We start from the raw sequence: 19,999 nt of genomic DNA, 5'->3' as shown, positions 1-19,999 counted from the left end.
ACTTGGGCCTCCGTGGCAACCGCACCCGCTGTACCAAACAACCCCGCACAGGATATTTTTAGAAATATAAAGCGTGTAACTTTTCCAAGCAGCCTGCTGCTACACTACCACTTCCCGTGTGAGCCTCACCGTTAAAATGATTTAACCAGCAAAATATTCCCAAAATTGCAGCAGCTGGGTGGATGAATGGTGGCAGATTAGTGCAAAATAATACAGAAGGTCCACCGGTATTCCAGCCCTCACTCCTTTTCATTGGTAATCACAATAAGGGAGCATTAGGGGGAGATGAGTAACTCATGCGGCCACAGTTGGTATTACAGCATGGGATAAAATTGAGTAACTAAGAAGAGCATAAAAAGCTTTGACTAAACCATTGGGAGGAAAACATTACCAAATAAAAAAAATACATTTATTCTCTACAAAGACGTCTTCCGAAGTGATGGAGCATCACTACAGGACATACCATACTAATATAAAATGACAGCCATGTGAAATCATAAAATAAACATTCACCTTGCTGATACAATCCCAGCGCTTCAACACTGCAATCAGCTTTACCCCTCTTCTTTTGCCATTTTGCCATGGCACCCCCCTACATCCTCACCATTATATACTCATCCTTCCACGCAGGGGGAGCTCTCATCCCCTCTTGCAGTGGTTAATTTAAAAAGCTCGTTAGAAAGAAACCCTTGACCCCAAGACATTGTCACATCGATAACCCAATGGCAATCATACCGCCCACTGAGAAAATAGAGCAAAACTGGTTTGTCAGCTGCAACCCTATTATCTTGATACCGAGTCATTCCAACCCTTTCACATTCCATTCTCATTGCTTCCAGTCAGACACCCATAGCAGAGGACTACTAAGCAAAGCACGCAAAGTGTTTAACAAATTTGTGTGAATCAGTCTGTGCATTCATTCATGCTTTTATTCATTGATCCTGATCAGGAGGTGGTGTCCCAAATTCTACTAAGTAGTGCATACTATCCTTAGCTATTTGTTTACATTGTTTGTCCTACCAGTGGGACCAATGTGTCTAATCCTGAGGTGGATACAGCACATTGTAATGCATTTTAGTTTCCATTATCCCCATGTGACTAGATTGATGTACATCACACTCTCCTGACGGCGCTTGATGGCATATATTTACCTGTCATGATGCAAAGGAACACAATGAACACGTTAGCACTCAAACATGGGCATTTATCTCAGTTCTCCTTGTGTTTGTGCAGGACAGAAACATTGCATATCTTATCAGGCCACCTTGTATTGACATCCAATTGCATATGCCTGTTGATGCAATTACGTACATCACCACTCAGGCTAGTCCATCACAAAATGGAGCTGCTAGACTTGGCTTTATCAGCGGGTTTACTCCCAGACATTTTGCTTTTTTGGCCTCCTATTTTTGACCCTGTTTTTGTGGGTTTAGGACTCTGGGCACTTTACTACTGCTATTCAGTGCTAAAGTGCATACGTTCTCTGTAGGAAAGTAGGATCTGCTGCTTATTGTTGCCCCCACTTTTGCTTGATATTACAGTTTTTGTCTAGTCTGACTGGGATCCTGCTAATCAGTACCCCAGTCTATCTGCTTTCTCCATAAAATGTTATGCATGTACTAAGTTACACTCCAGATTGGATACTGGGGTACCTTTCTCAGTCCCTAGTATATGGTACACATGAACCCTGGGCATAAGTCCCCCAGAGACCTCCCATGGGCTGGTGTATGTAATACACCACCCATGAGAGGCCATGCAAAATGGAATTACAGGACTGTCATTGCAGCCTGTGTAAGCTGTTGCTTGCACCACTTACTTTAGATATAGGTTTACTACATCTAAAGGTCACTACACTTAAAAACCTATCAGTCACCCCTCTAGCAGGCCTTGACAATCCTGAAGGCCGGGTGCTGGGTTTCATGTGAGAGGGTGCCCCTGCATGAGCAGAGCCCCTCTACAGCCTTCGGAGACCATTCTCCCGGGTTGTTGGTGACACAGCCAGACACATAGGTAGAGGTGCATTATATCATATGCCCGCGTAAAATGCTATCTCGAAAAGGGCTGCAACACAACATGTTGTGTTTGGTATCAAACACCTTGGAATCATACCTCCACACCGGTAACCAGTGTGGGAGGTATGATTCCATGCTTCTGAAGCAAGCTTCATGGGGTCTCTGGTCTTCTCGGTACCAGCCTTCTCGACCCGGGCAGCACAAAATGGTTCCTGCCGACCAGAGACACAATTCTGCCCTCCTGCTGCTCAGCCAAGATTGATCAGGGGAAGGTTGGACAATAGGCATCCTGTCACAGGGATGAGTGACCACTTCCCAGATAGGATTTAGTGTATTGGGGTTGGGTGGGTGCACCTCCAAACTGCCTGAAAGTCTGCATCTTGGGAACACTAGGTGTCCCTGTGCATAGTCCAGTTCAAACCAGTCCCGGGACCGTTGGCTCCTGCTCTGGTGTGAAATTGGACAAAGGACAGGGGAATATCCTCCCCACTGTTCCAACTGTCCTGACCCTCCGCTGGGAGGGTCCCCTGAATCTGTCTAACCCTCTCCTGTGGGTTCAAAAGGGCATACCTGGCTGTAGTATCCTAGATTCGACGTGGACAAGATTCTGGTCAAGAAACCACTGACCTTCGACCGTCTGGACACTCTGGACTTCGCTGGACTTCGACTGGGCCTGACCTTGTCCCCCTCTCCGTCCAAAGCATTGTATGTGCCCATGCACCATACAGGCTCTGTGCAAGACCTGTGGAGCATCAAGGACAACTGAAGTATCTCCCTTGGTGTGCAGGAGTTACTTCCTTGCATTAGCAGGCACAGTGACACAACTGACTGGTCTGCTGATCCTGAGCTCCTGAAGACTCCGAAGGCTTCAGCAACACAGGAAGTGGGTTCCTACGTTCCTTGAGGTTGAGCTGTCCTCTCACCAAGTCTGAGGCTAGTATCCCTCGTGGGAACTGCATAACTTGGACCCTGGTGCACAGCGTACTTTTGCAAGTGCACATGCTTGTTGGCGTTCCCAAACTAAGTGCATTGGGCTATCAATAGCCCCAACCTCTGTGCACATTTCGGACAAAGGACTCTGGCCTCCTCGCACTCTTTGCCCTACACGCTGTTACTTTGTGAAACTGCCAGAGGTACCCTCACAACTCCTGTGCCTGCAGCCTGTGGGTCCATTTGGGAGACAACACTGCTTTTCTTGGGCTCCCTGGTTGCTAAAGGCCTGCCCTGACTCCCGTTGCTGTGGTGAGTCTCCTGGTCCTTGCTGGGAGAGACCGTGGCCTTCCTCGTGGGTTGCCGCTGCCAAGGTTTGTTGGTGCTCCCGCCGGACACTGCCCCCTCAGCACTCGATATCCTTTGTGGGACAGCTCGTATTCAGCTCCTGGTTGTCCTTGACGTCTCCTGGTCCCCGTGGCTGCAGAGTCAAAGTTTCCCTCTTCACACCTGAAGCACCCGATATGGGTGGGCATTCGTCTACCAAGCCACTGGTCACTCCTGAGTGACCCAGACTCTGTCCCTGCTGCTTTCAGGTTCCTTCCTTCAAGAATCCACCTGTGGGTTCCACCAGACACTTTTCTTCTTTCCAGAAGTGGCATTTCTTTGAAGACTCCCATTGAAAACGATGGCGGTTTCCGACGCCAATTCGACCCTATGCACCCGACTTCCCTGGGACAGGCAACTCTGGTACTTAGGTATCCATGGGTGGGGTGGCTCTCTAACCTTCTATGTTCCAAAGGAGTTGTACGCAATCCACTGGGAAGGGTTCTTAAACACTAAAACTGCAACCGCGACTCTCCGATTGGATTGTACATAGCACGCGTGTGGTGTTCGCACACTGCACCCGTCCTCCATGGGGTCCCTCCTTACACACCTTGGGTGGTTCCTTGGGGTCCCAATGATTCTACAACCTCTAGACACTGTCTTGACTCGAGTTGTGGTCCTTATTAAGGGTGGGCGGAATTTGCGAAATTGACTTTCGCAAATTATCACAAAATTGCACAAAATCTCCGCGAGCATGCTCGCGTGGAAATATATCTCCAACTTGCCCATGCGGTCGCTAATGGGCGCGGCCATCTTGCTCGCGATGCTTATTTCCTGTTCGCGATCGCAATGACGTGTTCGCGATCGCAAACTTTTGCGGGATAGCGAGACTGGCTACCAACAATCCAACATCTTGTGGCGCGCGTGAACGGATAGACAAACAAAATATCGCAAATACCGCAAACAGAACGAAATTTACCGCCCAGGCCTAGTCCTTATACCACTATTTTAGTATATGGTTTGGTCTCCCCCTGGAACCCACTGTGTATTAGTGCGACTTATGTTTGTTTCTGTGCTACAGTATTGTGTACTTTGTGTTTGTCTACACGTAGCAGATACTGTGAGGTATTTAAGGCGTGTTATAATAATAAATACATATTTTTATAACTACTGTGTGGTTCTCCTTTCATTAAACCAATATAATAAGGTTGCATTCTGGTAAAACAAGATGCTTAACATTCCTTCATGACTAAGCCCGAAGGCTGCTTTCCACAGGTACCACTTGGATAGATTTCTAAGGTTATCTTTGACCTCTTAATTCACCATAAGGGCTGTTTGGACTGGTGCAAGGTTCCTACTTTAATTAGTGGACATCATATAGCAGGCCAGCTTCTCACACTCTCCATGTAATTTGTGTTTACGGATTGTTGTTTCAATGATTGGCCTATTTGATATACCTTTAAGTCCCTTGTACAGTGCACTGTGTGCGCCCAGGGCCTGAAAATCAAATCCTGCTAGTGGGCCTTCAGCACTGGGTGTGCCACCCACATAAGCAGCCCTCCAAAGGGTTCTCAGACTTACCACTGCAGTGTCTGCGTGCAATTGTGACTGCTGTGCTGACTTGGAAAGTGCACCCACTTGTCAAGCCCTAACCTTCCCTTTCATTACATGTGCGTCACCCCTCAGGTAGACCCAAGGTACCCCAATGAGCAAGGTACAGTATAGGCGAAAGGTAGGATATGCACTGGTGTGTGTGACATATCCTGATAGTGAAATACAGTGTATTTCTTTTTCACTATTGAAAGTCTATCTGTCCCACAGGATAGAATGGGAGAAACTTTGTAACATCTTACAAGTATAACTTCCCATTGGTACAAGATAGAGAAACGGAGTTTAGAATGCCTGAACTCAGAATGTAAAAAGGTATCTTTTAGTAAAGATGATTTTTATGTTGTGTGTTTGAAAATTCCACTTTTAGAAAGTGGGTATTTTCTTGCTTAACCATACTGTATGCCTTTGCTGGGTTGTGGATTGATAGTCTGGGGTTTGGAGAGATGGGCTGGAGATGTGCATTCACAGCAGACAGCCACTAGGAGGGTGAGGTGTGTCCTGCCTTTCCTGATGAGTCAGGGCTGGGCTGAATAGACCTGGGCTGCATTTAGAGTAGTGGGAGGAGATTTCCTTACACCCGAATATTCATGGTCTGCCTTACACAATACTATCTCCACCTCCTGCAAGGAAGCTGGACCATAGAGAACGGAACTCGTTTGGACTAAGCACAGAGACTATCTGCCACAAAAGAACAAAGGAAAAGGCTGTATACAGATTGGGGCCAGACCCCAGGATTTTAGAACTCTTTTGGACTCCGAAACCTGCCAAGAAGAAGAGCTGGAAAAGCTGTGAGGAGGAACTACCACTTTGCTGTGTACTTTGCTGAGTTGGCCTGAAGTGGCTGTTTCTGTCTTGGGCAGAGAAAGGACTGGACTGAACTTTCTGCAACTTCTTTGTTTGAATTTCTGCAAGGGCTGAGCTAGAGCTTGCCACATGTTCAAGAAGTCTCAGAAACAGCAAAGACTTCACCTTCCTCTGGGTACCGCCTCTAGGACCGCATGTCTCCCAGATGCCACAGAAGGAAACCGCAAGCCGACCCCGTCACCAAGACCGCCGGCGGTTCCGTGACCTGAAGGCACCTCAGAGTGCATTGCCGCACTTCACACCACAACCCAGGTCTCACCGACGATGACGACCACTGCCTCCACCGAGCAGCTGCTTGTGCAGCAGCCTGTGGGCACCGAACTCTGCCCCGCCTTGCTTCACTCCGCCGCCCTGGTCTCACTGACAACGCCACTGCCAGCTGACATCGCAGCCATTTTCTGCACTGCGGCCTGGGGGCAATGCTTGTAAGCTACACGAAGCACCGCCCCATCCCACACCTCAGCTGCTGCCTACTGACACCAGCCCCATCAACCACCGATCTTCGGCGGCTGCCGCAGCTTGCACCGTGACCATGAGCACTGCAACGAGCACCGCTCCACTTCGCACCGCAGCCCAGGTCTCACCAATGCTGCTGAACGACCACTGCCTGCACCGTGACCTGAGGGCACTGCATGCCGCACCGCTTCACATCACAACCTCAATCACTCCCGCCGTTGGCCCACACCGTCGCAGTCGTCAAAAACAAAAGGTACTGTTTACAAGTCTTCTGACACCAACGTCGGTCTGCACTGAAGCGGTTGACTGAAACTGTTGGATTCGGTTGTTTTCAACACCGCGGTAGCACCGGATGTAGCTACCAACTTCAAAGAACTGTATTTTTTAGGTTATTCTTGGAAAGTGCCCATTTTGATTACTGTATGTTGGATTTTTCTTGTTTTGGTCTTGTTTTAGAAAGATATATATTGGATATTTTTCTAAACTGGTGTTGTGTCCTTTTGTAGTATTTTCACTATACTACTGTATGTTATGTGCAAATGCTTTACACACTGCCCCTGAGATAAGTCTGACTGCTCGTGCCAAGCTACCAAGGGGGTGAGCAGGGCTTGTTTCAGTAGTGTATCCCCCTTATCCGGACTAGGAAGAAGGGTTCCTACTTGGATAGGGTAACAACCGGCCAACTAGAGACCCCAATTTCTAACAGGAGCACACTGAAAATGATTCAGTTCCTTGTACCATAGCATCTTGTGGCACTGAAATGGCAGTGGCTTAGGAAATAGTGGCTCTAGAACCATACGGAAGGTGATAGAACTTTGCCAACAAAGACATAGTGTGAGGGAAAATTATAAAAGACTATTGAGTGTGGCCACAGAAAGCTCACATTATGGCATGTAGTGGTATATTTATGCATAGAGGATCCAGAAATTCCTAGACACAATTATAGTGACAAGGCACTAAATATTACTATCCCCTATCTAGTGACCAACCCATCCCTCTAACATAGAGCGATTGTGAATATGCTGGTGACTGCCAACTGAAGATGTGAATAAAAACTTTGCAAACATTTCTACTTGGTATTCCAGAGTGGTTCACTCAAGTACAATTTCAATTCAAAGTGGTTATTCTTGACTCTATGTCCGCATGATGAGTTGTTGAAAGTCTATAAGACACATAAAAATGTGTCTCATTTCCTGTGGCAAGATCCAAGAGTGCTTTCCCTTCAGATACTCCAATTCAGACAAGGAACAAGTTTTACCTTCACTAGATTTTTAAGCCATGAACTATTCACTGGTCATGCTGTAAATGCACCGACTCCACTCCTTAATTTCTGCACAGTTCTTTATTCACTGTAAAGGCCAAGGACCATTAATGTATGTTTTCTATTAAGTAAGATTATTGTGTTATCCTGAATCCCGTATGTCATTGAGCATTTCACCGAGTTAACATGAAACAATAGAGATTCAAAGATTTGTGGGGAATGAATGGTCTATGTTACGTCTGCAGCATGGAAAAATAATGTCTGCCCTGGCTGAAATCTAATTAAGATTAATGAGAGAAAAGATGAGCAACTCAATAATGAGGTTCTTTAATAACGCTGCTTTGCCAATATCCCTGAAGATCACAATGTAGAACATCTGAGTCCTAGGGGACCTGGGCTGCTTGATCCACTAAGAGCTGATCCAAAGCAAGCTAACGCCACACCACCAGAAAGCCCAGATCTTCCAGTCTATATAGTGTTTTTGGAAGATCCAACCCAATCAGTCATCTCCACTCATGTTAACGCTACCCACAGAGGCCCGAAGGAGGCGGCACAGAAAAGACTTGACACTGTCAGGCTGTGTTGCTCACTAATTTGTATTTGTCTAATGAGATAGACATTGGCTGCAAGAGTAGTAGACATGGAAATATGTGCACGAACATTGTAGCACCTTACATCATAAGAAACTGTATCTTTCAGCAATTGTTCAGACACTGTGTCACAGCGTTACCTTCAAAACAGGAAACCTTTCAATCAGAGACTGACATTACCCACAGTGACGAAGTCTCACTGTGTCCCCTGAGAAGCAGGAGATAAGTAAGTGTGAGAAAGTCATGGTGAATAAGTCGTAATTGTCACTGAAACTGGTGAGGAAGCATTTAGAAGCGAGACAGAACGAGGCCTCGTGTTGCTGTGGTAGATTAACCCTGAAGGATGATAATTTGTAAATTTTCATTGACAAGAGCAAGGATAGTTTACAATTCACATCAAAAGTTCCTATCTTTTGAAGAATTCACATACTGGTGCACTCACTTGGGCTTAAAACAAGGAGTTTGAAAGTAAAAGCTAATGGCATTGTACTCAAAATGGGACCCTGGGCTCTTTTCTCTGGTTCATGATATCTTGAAGGTCTACACCTATCAGTGATTGAACCTAGCTGCCGATTGGCACATTTTGTAACCATAGATAACTTCAGAGGCTGATTGGCTTTTGTGACTTGCCAGTCAAAGCTCTTGCCTCTTTCAGACTCCCCTCCGATGCCATAACTCCAGAATCCCATATTGACGTCATATTTGAATATTGTTGAATATGTAATGGCTCTATAATTTTGACTACATTAAAAAGGATTTTTTTTATTTGCCAAGAACATTTGACCCTTGGACGGATTTGCATTAAATTTGCAAACGCTCGCTTCTGCACCGAGAATACTGTTTTTTAATTTTTTTTTTATTCAGTGCATTATCTTGCCTGCCATGCGAGCACCTAAATAAGGGAGTACCGCGCGGACAGTGACAGTGGGTTTGCTGTGTAATTCGAGCCCATCCTTACATTGGGTTACGCCACTTGTCTTCTTCTAGCCCAGTCTTTCTGGCATCCATGCACCAGATTCTCAATACTGCAGAAATTCTTCATGGTAAGTGAGACAAAAATGTGATTTCTTTGGGTAGAGTTTACACATATGGGCTGGCAGAGTACAGCACTGGTGCGAACTCGGAGTTGGTAAAAAAAAACACACAAAATAGTTTTTTTAAAAGCACTCTTTTACCCTGAGGCATTTTACCGCTAGAAAAGCCTGCCCTGAAGTAGAACCTGGGAAGTTTCATACCACTTTAGAAACAAGTTACGTTTTAACCAGCTTTATGAAGCGTGCATAGTTCTCCGTGCCCTTTATTTCCCCAAAACGAGAGTTATGGAGCTTAGCTGTCAGCAAAGAGAAGGCTCTCTCACCTGGTCGGTTGTATTTTATTCTTGGTACTACAATATCGTTACTCTCCGCTGATCTAAGATGTCTCCTGGGGATACACCAGCAAAATTTTAATTGGATCGAAACCAGCGCTGGTCTCATGTTAGGTCGTGTGCGCCCTGCTAAGAGCCTCAAACATGGAATTTTTTTCAGACGGGCAACCAATGTAAGCCCTTCACTGACCCCAAAACAGGTTGATGTTTAGGAATTCCTAACACCAGTCTCGCGGCCGCACTTTGCGCTCCTTGCAAACTAGAGCACAGTGCCTAGGTGGCTCCCAAATATAGGGAGTCACAATAATTCAAGTTAAAAGCTATCAATGCCTGGAGGACTGATTTGCGTGAGGACAGAGGAATGTAGGGAACATTTTTCCTCCACATTCTAATAATGTAGAAACATGTTGCAGTCACTTAGACAATGTGATCCATTAAGGGCTTTTTTTTTTTTATCAAAGATTGCTCCAAAATTGCATGGAGAATTAACTGGTCGAAGCATCATTTTTAATTTAAAAGGCCACCACAGGTTTGAAGAGATATTTCAAGAACTGCCTAATATTAGGACCTCTTTCGATTCTATATTAGGTCACAGACAGTTAGTCCTCATTCAGGTTTCAACTTCTCTCATGCAAACCTCAATCAATCAATCAATCATAGCATTTGTAAAGCGCACTACATACCCGTGAGGGTCTCAAGGCACTGGGGGGAGAGAGGGGAAGCTGCTACTGCTCAAAAAGCCAGGTCTTGAGGAGTCTGCTGAAGGTCAGCAGGTCTTGGGTCTGCCGTAGGTGGATGGGGAGGGTGTTCCAGGTCTTGGCGCCGAGGTGGGAGAACGATCTGCGGCCGGAGGTCGCTCTTCGGATGCGGGGGACTGTGGCGAGGGCGAGGTCGGCGGAGCGAAGCTGGCGGGTGGGGGTGTAGAAGCTGAGTCATCTGTTTAGGTACGCTGGTCCGGTGTTGTGGAGTGCCTTGTGTGTGTGGGTGAGGAGCTTGAAGGTTATCCTCTTGCTGACGGGGAGCCAGTGCAGGTCTCTCAGGTTGGGTGTGATGTGGCTGCAGCGGGGGATGTCGAGGATTAGGCGTACAGAGGCGTCCTGAATGCGTTGAAGTTGTCTCAGGATTTTGGCCGAGGCTCCTGCGTAGAGGGCGTTTCCGTAGTCCAACCTGCTGCTGATGAGGGCCAGGATGACCGTTCTTCTCGTTTCAGTGGGGATCCACTTGTAGATCTTGCGGAGCAATCGGAGGGTGCTGAAGCAGAAGGAAGAGACGGCGTTGACCTGTTTTTTCATGGAGAGGGCGGAGTCGAGGATGACCCCTAGGTTGCGTGCGTGGTCGGTGGGTGTTGGAGCTGTTCCCTGTGCGGTCGGCCACCAGGAGTCATCCCAGGCCGAGGGGGTGGATCCGAGGATGAGGACCTCCGTCTTGTCTGAGTTCAGCTTCAGATGGCTGTTCTTCATCCACTCGACAACGGCTTTCATTCCTTCGTGGAGGTTGGTTTTGGCGGTGTGGGGGTCCTTGGTGAGGGAGAGGATCAGCTGGGTGTCATCGGCGTAAGAGATGATGTTGAGGTCGTGCAATCGGGCGACGTAGGTGAGGGGTGCCATGTAGATGTTAAACAGCGTTGGGCTGAGGGATGAGCCCTGGGGTACGCCGCATATGATCTCAGTGGCTTTGGAGTGGAAGGGGGGAGGCAGACGCTCTGTGTTCTGCCAGAGAGAGAGGAGGTGGTCCAGTCCAGATCCTTCTCTTGGATCCCGGCGCCGTGTAGGCGTGTGCGTAGTGTGCAGTGGCAGACCGTCTCGAAGGCGGCTGACAGGTCCAGGAGGATGAGGGCCGCGGTTTCTCCATTGTCTAGCAGGGCCCTGATGTCATCGGTGGCGGCGATGAGGGCCGTCTCGGTGCTGTGGTTGCTGCGGAACCCTGACTGGGATGGGTCCAGGATGCTGTTCTCCTCGAGGTAGCGGGTCAGTTGTTTGTTGAGGGTCTTCTCGATGACCTTTGCCCGGAACGGGAGCAGGGAGATGGGCCGGAAGCTCTTGAGGTCCTTGGGGTCTGCCTTGGGTTTCTTGAGTAAGGCGTTGATCTCGGCGTGCTTCCAGCTCTCCGGGAAGGTTGATGTCTCGAAGGAAATGTTGATGGCTTTCCGGAGATGGGGTGCAATGGCGGTGCTGGCTTTGTTGAAGATGTGGTGTGGGCATGGGTCTGACGGAGATCCGGAGTGGATGGTGTTCATGATTTTGATGGTGTCGTCGTCGTTTATCTTGATCCAGGAGAGCAGGCTGTTGGTGCGGATGGTGGTCGTGGGGGCGAGGGTCTCAGTGGTTGTCGGGGCAGTCGTGGCGTTGAAGCTGTCGTGGATGTCTGCGATCTTGCGATGGAAGAAGGTGGCAAGCGAGTCGCACAGGTCTTGTGAAGGTGGAATGTCGTTGGTGTGGGATCTGGGGTTGGAGAGTTCCTTCACGATGTTGAAGAGCTCTTTGCTGTTGTGTGCGTTGTTGTCTAGGCGGTCTTTGAAGGAGACCTTTTTCGCGGATCTGATGAGGTGATGGTGTCTTCAGGTGGCGTTCTTGTGGGCTGCGTAGCTGTCTGGTGTTCGTTCACGGTGCCAGTTCTTCTCTAGCTTTTGGTAGGTTTGCTTGGAGGCCTGGAGGTCCTCTGTGAACCAGCTCGCTTTCTTGCTGGTGTGGCTGTTGGAGGGTTTCTTGAATGGGGCGAGGGTGTTGGTGCAGTCGTCGATCCACTGTCTGAGGTTGCTGGCGGCGGTGTCGGGGTCGGTTGGGTCGGCTAGTGGGTTCCGGGTGAGGGTGGTGGTTAGCTGGTCTTTGGTGACTTTGCTCCAGCAGCGGCAAGGGATCTGTTGGGTGCGGTGGAGCGTGGTGGGTTTCCGGAAGGTGAAGTGGAGGCAGCGATGGTCGGTCCAGTGGAGTTCGGTGGTGTGGTTGAAGGAGACGTGGGGGCTTGCAGAAAAGATGGTGTCAAGCCTGTGGCCAGCGGAGTGGGTGGGTGTTGTGACGAGTTGTCCGAGTCCGAGGTTGTCGATCAGGGTGGTGGAGTTGGTGTCGTTGTTGTTCTCCAGATGGAAATTCAGGTCCCTGAGGAGGATGTAGTCCGTGGAGGCGAGGGTGTGTGTGCTGATGAAGTCGGCGATGGAGTTACTGAACTGTGGTCGGGGTCCGAGGGGTCTGTAGACGAGTGTTCCTCTGAGGGTGGTGTTATGGTCGGTGTGGATCTGCAAGTGCAGTTGTTCGGCGGTGCTGAGGTTGTCGTCAGTGTTGGTCGAGACTTTGAGAGTGTTCCTGTGGACGATGGCAATTCCTCCTCCTACTCTGTTGGTGCAGTCCCTGCGGCTGATCTTGTAGCTTCCGGGATGGCTATGGCGATGTCGGGTGCCGAGGAGGGGTTCAGCCAAGTCTCCGTCAGGAAGGCGACGTCTGGGGAGGTTGAGTCGAGTAGGTCCCAGAGTTCAACGGCTTGTTTGTGGGCGGAGCGGGTGTGGAGAAGAATGCATCTGATGTAGTTGGGCTCTTTCCTGGTCGGTGGGTTGGCGGACGGATGCTGGCAAAGTTGCAGTTCCGGCAGGAGAAGGGTCCTTGGGTGCGCTTCGGGGTGGCCAGGCAGCAGGTGCGTGATCGTCCGGCGTTGAGTGCATGGAGGGTGCTGGAGTCGTAGCGGAGATGGGCCTCGTGGCGTTCGCGAGGCCAGGGGTCTGGCGCTGGGCGCGGTCCAGGCGCGGACGTCCGCAGTCTGGCTTGCCTTAGGCGCGACCGCTGCTCGCGGCCACACAGCGGCCGCCATATAAGGGGAGGTGGGAGAAAGGAGCAGCTGGGAGGCGGGAGCAGGGCAGTGAATGGGTGAGCAGGGGGGCAGGGCCACAGGGGACGCAGTGGCAGGGAAACTGAAGGAAAAAATGGGCGGAGAGCGGGCAGAGGGGCAAGACAAAGGGCACAGAAGTCAAGGGGCAGAGTACAGGGCACAAATCAAACGGCGCAAGATACAGGGCACAGAAGGCAAAAAGGGGCAAGCACAGGGGCACAGAAAAAAGGGGCAAATAACAGTACAAAAATCAAGACAATAGCAACAGAGGAAATAAAGGCAAGGAAATTATCAGGCGAGCGAGGCAGAGGGGTCTCGAGTCACAGGAGCGGCAGCGAGCAGGGGACAAGTGCACACAGGTGGTGCTGTGTGGCGTGGGGGAGCGACCTGCCTGTGGGCAGGGTCAAGGGTCGCTCAAATTTATCTGCCGTGGCTAAGGGAACCTTTGGGATATTGATCACTATTTGCATATCATTTGCATAGGATTATACTGTGAAACCACATGATTGCACCAACTCAACAAGTAGAAGAATCATAGAAATATTAAGCAGTATTGGATTGAGTGAAGAACTCTACGGCCAGGGCCACAGGTTAAAACCACAGCTCTGGAGGTAGAACAGCTTTTGTTTGAAAACGGAATTTCTGGGACCACCGTATCTCTCTCCCATGAGCCACCCTCGATTTGCGCACTGACTTTGCGCCAGTTCTATGTGGTGCACAGTCAGTGCGCATACTGACTGTTTAGCCTTAGTGTCTGCTTCTGGAATAAGGCGCATGGCAAAGTGGCATCTCTCATTTGCATAGGATCACACCTTTACGCAAATAAGGGACTGACCTCTTATGATCATGCTAGTTCAAGAAGTACACTGGCTTAATCCATATTGGCTGCATATAAATCCACTACTTCTACTATACTGACATGCCCTGTGGGTGCAAGGAGTGGGTGTAAATGCTCTTGGGCTCTGAAGGCACCTGCTGCAGTACAACCTTTCTGTAATGTCTTGTGCCTCATATTTAAAGTGTATCTCCAAATCTGCCCTGCAGGGTGACAAAGACAGTTTGGGCTCCAGGATTGGTGGCGGGGAGGCAATTCCAGGATGGACTGGCTCCTAAACCATTCTGTTTATTCCAAAACCTTTGCATTTAGTGTGCTTTCTGCCCACCTGGCAAAGCACATTGAGGAAAATCCCCAGAGTGAGATGGGGCAGCACCCCTACACCATTAATTTGTTTAACTTGCCCTGTGTCTAATGGATTTTCTGCGCCACTGGTATGATAAAAATGAAGCAAACCAACCAATCTTAGCCTAGAGGGCTGAAAGACTGTTGGAAGGCAATTGGTCATGCCTGGGAGGCGCTCCCCCACTCTAGTACCATTCCTGCTGTTTAGTTGGTGGACCACTGCTTGGAGATCATCTTCTTGCACCCTCCCCGATCAGGCATCCACCAGACAGAAGTATCATTGGAAAGAGATTTTCTTCTTTCCAGCGGTATCTCTCCTATTATGATTGACGCTTGGAGGGCTTAGCAATAGCCCCAAGCACCAATCACACCAAAAGAAGTCGCAGCCTTTAGGCTCCACCCGCTTTCCACTTCAGTTTCATTTACAGTGACATCAGTGGAGGGCGTCACTGAAACAAAAAAATACAATTATGGCCGCAAGGAAATCATTTACCTTGCAACACAAACCAAAGAGTATAAAAAAGGAAAAATCCTGATGCACAAGCACAAGAGGAATTACACTGCCTTTAATGGGAGTGTTGGACTTGGCCCTTTTGGCAGGTTCACCCCGAAACTTTTTGCATTCTCCTAGCCTTTTTGCTGTAACCTGGTGTTGGTGATTTTAGGCCTCTGAGCACTTTAGCACTGTGGTCCAGTGTAATGTGCGTGCACTCTCTGTGTTACATTGGTAAGGTTGGCCTGTCCTCCCATAGGAATGCATGGGGGATTCTCTGATAAGGTGTGTCAGTGGTAATTCCTGTTATGAGAGGAGCAGTGTGGTCAAGTCTAGTATGTATGAAATGGTGAGAATAATTGCTGCGCAATGGTGTGCACAGATTTATTATGACTATGGGAGAAATGCCACTTTTAGAAGTTGGCATTTATGTGAGCTATGTGTCTGCCTGCCTGATGTGAATTGCATGTCTGGTTTGTGAGTGACAGCCTAGGGGCTGGTGAGGTGTGTGTGGCTCCAAGAGATGCAGGGTGAGTCAGTGCTAGGCTGAATGGGACATCTACATTTTGAGTAGTGGGAGGAAAAGTCCCTGGCTCCTGAATAGGATGGTGCCTGCCCTAGTGAATGCTGGCTCCGCCCCCCTGTGGTGTGTCTAATGACAAGCCCCCACCTAACAATGGGGAAGGGGAGCAGTTTCTGCTGGTTCCCCAAGCCCTGTGTTGGCGCAGACAAAGGGAAAAGGTGTATAATTGCTGGGGCTGTGACCCCTTGTTTGGGGTGCTGTTCCTGGACCTTTGGGGGCTGGCTGCTGCTGGGGCACAGGAGGAACCGCCATGGCGGCTTGCCTCCCTGCTGGAGGGCCCTGTATGCTGGCCTCCCTGGGCCCAGCTATGCCCCCTGAACCTTATAGGGCTTGCGATTCCTGCTGTACTTTAAAGGACTCATAGCGCCTCGTGAGCCCTATTTTTTTATTGCGGGCAAAGAAGGAGAGTATGTGCTCTGCAGCGCTGGGCTGCCAGAGCATCTGGAGGGAATCTCAGCGTGGGGATTCCCCTGCACAGCATGGCAAGTGGGTGCCCACCCTGCATTTTGCCACTTTCTGCGGGAGCCTACCACGCATTTATGCTTCATTGGCGGGCACCCACCCCGCTGTTTTACGCCTCCATATGCAGGTGCCCACCCCAAATTGCACTTCTTCCTGGCGGAAGCCCACCCCGCAATGGTCTTTGTCTCAAACCGTATTGCCGCTGAGATTGGGAAAGAAGTCAACTCCGCCGCGGCCCGGAAGCCAGGTAAGCTGCCTGACTGGAGGTGGGGCCTGCGGGTGGAGGACAGCGTGCGGCCAATCTGGGGGAGAGGCCACCGAAAGACAGGTGGAGTGGCTGCCAGGTGGGTGGTGGGGCTCTCGTGGACGAAGAGAGCTCTGCTTGTGCTGGATGAAGACTGGAGCCTCGCAGGCTCCCAGCTAGACTTCGGTGTGCGTCCCAGGCGCACGGCGATAATCAGGATAAGCCCCAGGAGAACGGAGGAAGCGAGGACACCTGAAAGAGAGGCCCCCATGAGTGGGGCAGAGCGAAGGAGACGGAGCCTGCGCATCTGATGCCCCGGTGAGTGGGGCAGAGCGAGGGAGCCTATTTGGAGTTCCCAAGGCAAGGTGGGTGCCAGTGTGGATTTTCCCTTGACCGCCTGTTAGTGCCTGATGACGGCACCAGACGAGCCCCGGTGAGTGGGGCTCCATTGTGAACTTGGTGGGGGTGGTGAGTCGGGGCATATTGTCGGTGCCTGCCCCCCTGTAGTCGTGCTTAGGGCACCATGAGTGCCCGGGCTGTTTTCACAGCTGCCCCGCAATTACAGTGGGCAGCTTCAACGTGGGGTAAATTATTCACAGAGTCCCAGTGGGGCTCACAAGGCACAGTGGTGCCAGTGCAATTTCCAGCTGCCTTGCGAGAGCGCAGGCAGCTGCAACGTTTGGGGGCCAGAGCTCTGAGGTCAAGAGGGGGTGAGTGTACCCCATGCCCCAACGCAAACGTGCATTGTGTTTTTGATGCAGTGGCAGCACGCCCTGACTTTTTGGACAAAGGGTATTGGGCCCCCCCTAGAGAAGGCCGGTAGGCCTGGGGGTCATTTGGGTACCAGTATGTACCAGAAGGGCGCAAGGCCATAGGGGAAGGTGATGTTTGCCCCTGATGCAGGTACTGTGGATGTTTATGCATAAGGTGTTTTATGCTTACAGGAATGATACACAATGTGTTTTATGCCCCTTGGGATTGCATAATGTGATTTATGTGATGTGACTTAGGTACCCTGTTTTTATGCCTCTAATGATGTCAATGTTCATGAGGTTATGGCGTAACGTGTTTATGCTGGTGAGGCCTAATGCGTGATGTGTTTATGCTTAGGAGGGTGTCTATGCTGGTAAGGCCTAGAGCGTAATGTGTTTGTGCTGATGAGGTTTGGGCCTAATGTGTATTTATGCTAATATGATAATGCTAGGGTACCAGTAGTTACTGGTTGTGATTTGCATTTACTTACCTCCATTTTGATGGTTCTGACCGTGGCCCGATTGGCCCGGTCCTGTTTATAATCCCCTGTAAATATTGCCTAGTGCCAGTGGGCACAGTGTAAATGTGTGATTTTGTTTCTAATGTGTTTATAACAATACAAAGGCTATTTTTTATATAACCTGGTGTGGAGTTTCTTTTGTGGTGTGCCTAGTGTGTTGCTGCTGTGTGAGTGTGTTGCGCAAACGCTTTACACATTGCCTCTGAGATAAGCCTGACTGCTCGTGCCAAGCTACCAAGGGGGTGAGCAGGGGTTATCTTCAGCGTGTAACTGCCTGGCTTTGGGGAAAGCCTTAGCCAACCAGAAATCCCATGTCTAACGGGGAGGATGTGATGTTCATGTCCTCCATTCTGGGAAGGAAGATTGGAGGACGTGTGCATCCTTTAATAGGAGTAATTCTCCATCCATTTCCAGAGTGTGAAAAGGCCACCGAGAAGTTTAATAGTTACAAAGAAGTCCGTTTGTGGGGGTGCTCAAAACTACCCAGCGTATTTGCACTGTAGAATGCCTATTTAATGCTCCTAAGAGACTATTAACTCAAAAGAAAACACGTGTGAGTAAAAAATCGTTTTGTGAGTGCAATTCTAAGAAATCAGGATATGAAAAACTGACCTTGAGATACGATATGTAAATCAGTGCAATGTGCTAGTTTTGTGTTTTGATAAGGCAAAGAATGGAACAGGCAAATTGCACAACACTCTTTCCTCTTCCAAGAAGCACATTATGTTTGCCCTGCAGCTGCAGCCGGTAATTTGAGCAAGCCGGTGCGTTTGGGGGGAGGGGGGTACAAAGGGCTGGCTACACATGCAGACATGCACACAACTCACACTCACCTACTTACATGCACACTCACTCACACCCATACATTCACAAGGGCGCCCACATACATCCAGCATTCAAAACTCATATATACACACCCATTCACAGCATGCACACACACATTCAACAACACACCAAACATTAAAAAACAACTTTCTGGGCCTCAGAGGCGATCTCTGTGGTGGGAGGGAAGCCTTGGTGGTTCCTGGAGGACTGGGACTTCAACCTCCTCTCCTTGGCTGACCTTGTAATCGGTCAGCCAGTGAGAGGAAGAAGCAGCAGGGCGTTTCTCGTCACAAAGTGGAATGGGGTCAGTGAGACTGCTGACACCACCCTACTCTGTGTTGAGTTTCGCTAATGACAATTGGGCCTGGGCAATTCAGGGCTTAAAGCTGAAGTGCCAGGTCCGAGTCTATCAGTGGCACGCACCTTCGAAATAAGAGGGACACCTCCAAGTGCTTTGCTGGGCCGAGGAGGCCGCAACATAGGGCTGAGAAATCTTCAGCCTGGCAAAGTTCAGCTCGGGCAGACAGGTGTCTGCACCTTTAGCATATGTGCAGTGCCTGACTGCCTGACCTAAAAATGAAGGGTGGATGTCAGGCTGAGCAGACTCTCTTCATGTTTGCAATAATGTGGGGTGGAGCCCTACAATCACGCCGGTGCACTGTGCAATAGATACAGAGTAGTGAGAAAACGGCACACCAAAACCTTGCCATCTCATTTCCCACGCCTTCATTCACACCGCATCCTCATTTAGCATACAAACCGTTCTCCACATGGATGAACAATGAAGCCACTGATTGGCTTTGAGATTGCACACTACTTCGTCGAGCCAATAGTGAGTTCAGTTTAGCAGAACCAGTTAATTAGATTTCTTTCACTTAGGGGAATTCCTTATTTGAAGCCATATGCAAGAATCCTCAATCAATCGTTTTGTACAGTTTTTAAGTCGTCGGTGAGGTTCATTCCTGTTCTACAACCACAGAAACATTTGTATTTCTAAAATATTAACCACTTTGAGTACACAATTTCGGTTGTTCTCATTTTCTGTTACATTGCATTACATAACAAATAAACAATATGTAACAGTTTAAAAGTAATCTTTGACAGAAAAAAACAACGGAACCTCGGGGAATACACCATGGTATGTGTGTGAAACATGACTTCCAGCATTAAAATTCATATTTATTCATTTTTTAAATTTTACGGACATGTTTTCTAAATGCCATTATCATTGTATGTACCCAAGTGCACACACACCTTTATGGCCATATTCTTAGGCATCAAACCTGTGCTGGCTGGACTCCCAAAATGGCGCCCATGCTAACCCACGTGACTTATCAGGAATTACCTGCACAGTTCTTGCAGATGACAACACACAGGTTGACGGAGGCCCAGTCCGGATCCGAAGCCTGACAATCAGCGCAGCTCCGGTTCGATGCGTTGAACCAGATTTTCTCGGCTACTTCGTAGTCAGAGAGTGTGTCTGCGATCGATTCCTGCACGGCATCAATCCACTCCTGTTTCTCTTTCTCCGAATCGGCTGTAAAGCTGAAACAATTGACTTTTCTAAATTATTGATCTCCTTTGTAAAGTCCAATTAAAGACAATGCCCGGTGGTGCTTTCATCTGAGGCTTGAAAAGCAATTTAAAAAGCTGCCTTCTGAGCGGATCTAAATATGAAGATGAGATATGTTAAGTGGGTATGAGCA

General features: G+C 49.1%; 1 protein-coding gene across 3 annotated transcripts in view; it reads right to left on the bottom strand.

Moving 5' to 3' along the window:
* Positions 1-19,999, bottom strand: part of ARAP2 (ArfGAP with RhoGAP domain, ankyrin repeat and PH domain 2) — a 1,345,662-nt gene that overhangs the window by 842,551 nt on the left and 483,112 nt on the right. For all 3 annotated transcript variants that reach the window (XM_085642300.1, XM_085642298.1, XM_085642299.1), the window contains exon 11: positions 19,639-19,838. In XM_085642300.1, coding sequence (XP_085498426.1) covers positions 19,639-19,838 — 200 coding nt within the window. The remainder of the gene's footprint in view (positions 1-19,638; positions 19,839-19,999) is intronic.

This window comes from Triturus cristatus, chromosome 2_2 (assembly GCF_964204655.1).
Source record: "Triturus cristatus chromosome 2_2, aTriCri1.1, whole genome shotgun sequence".
NCBI classification, from domain to species: domain Eukaryota; kingdom Metazoa; phylum Chordata; class Amphibia; order Caudata; family Salamandridae; genus Triturus; species Triturus cristatus.
The sequence above is the reverse complement of the archived record's forward strand: the minus strand, read 5'-3'. Positions and strand labels throughout refer to the sequence as shown.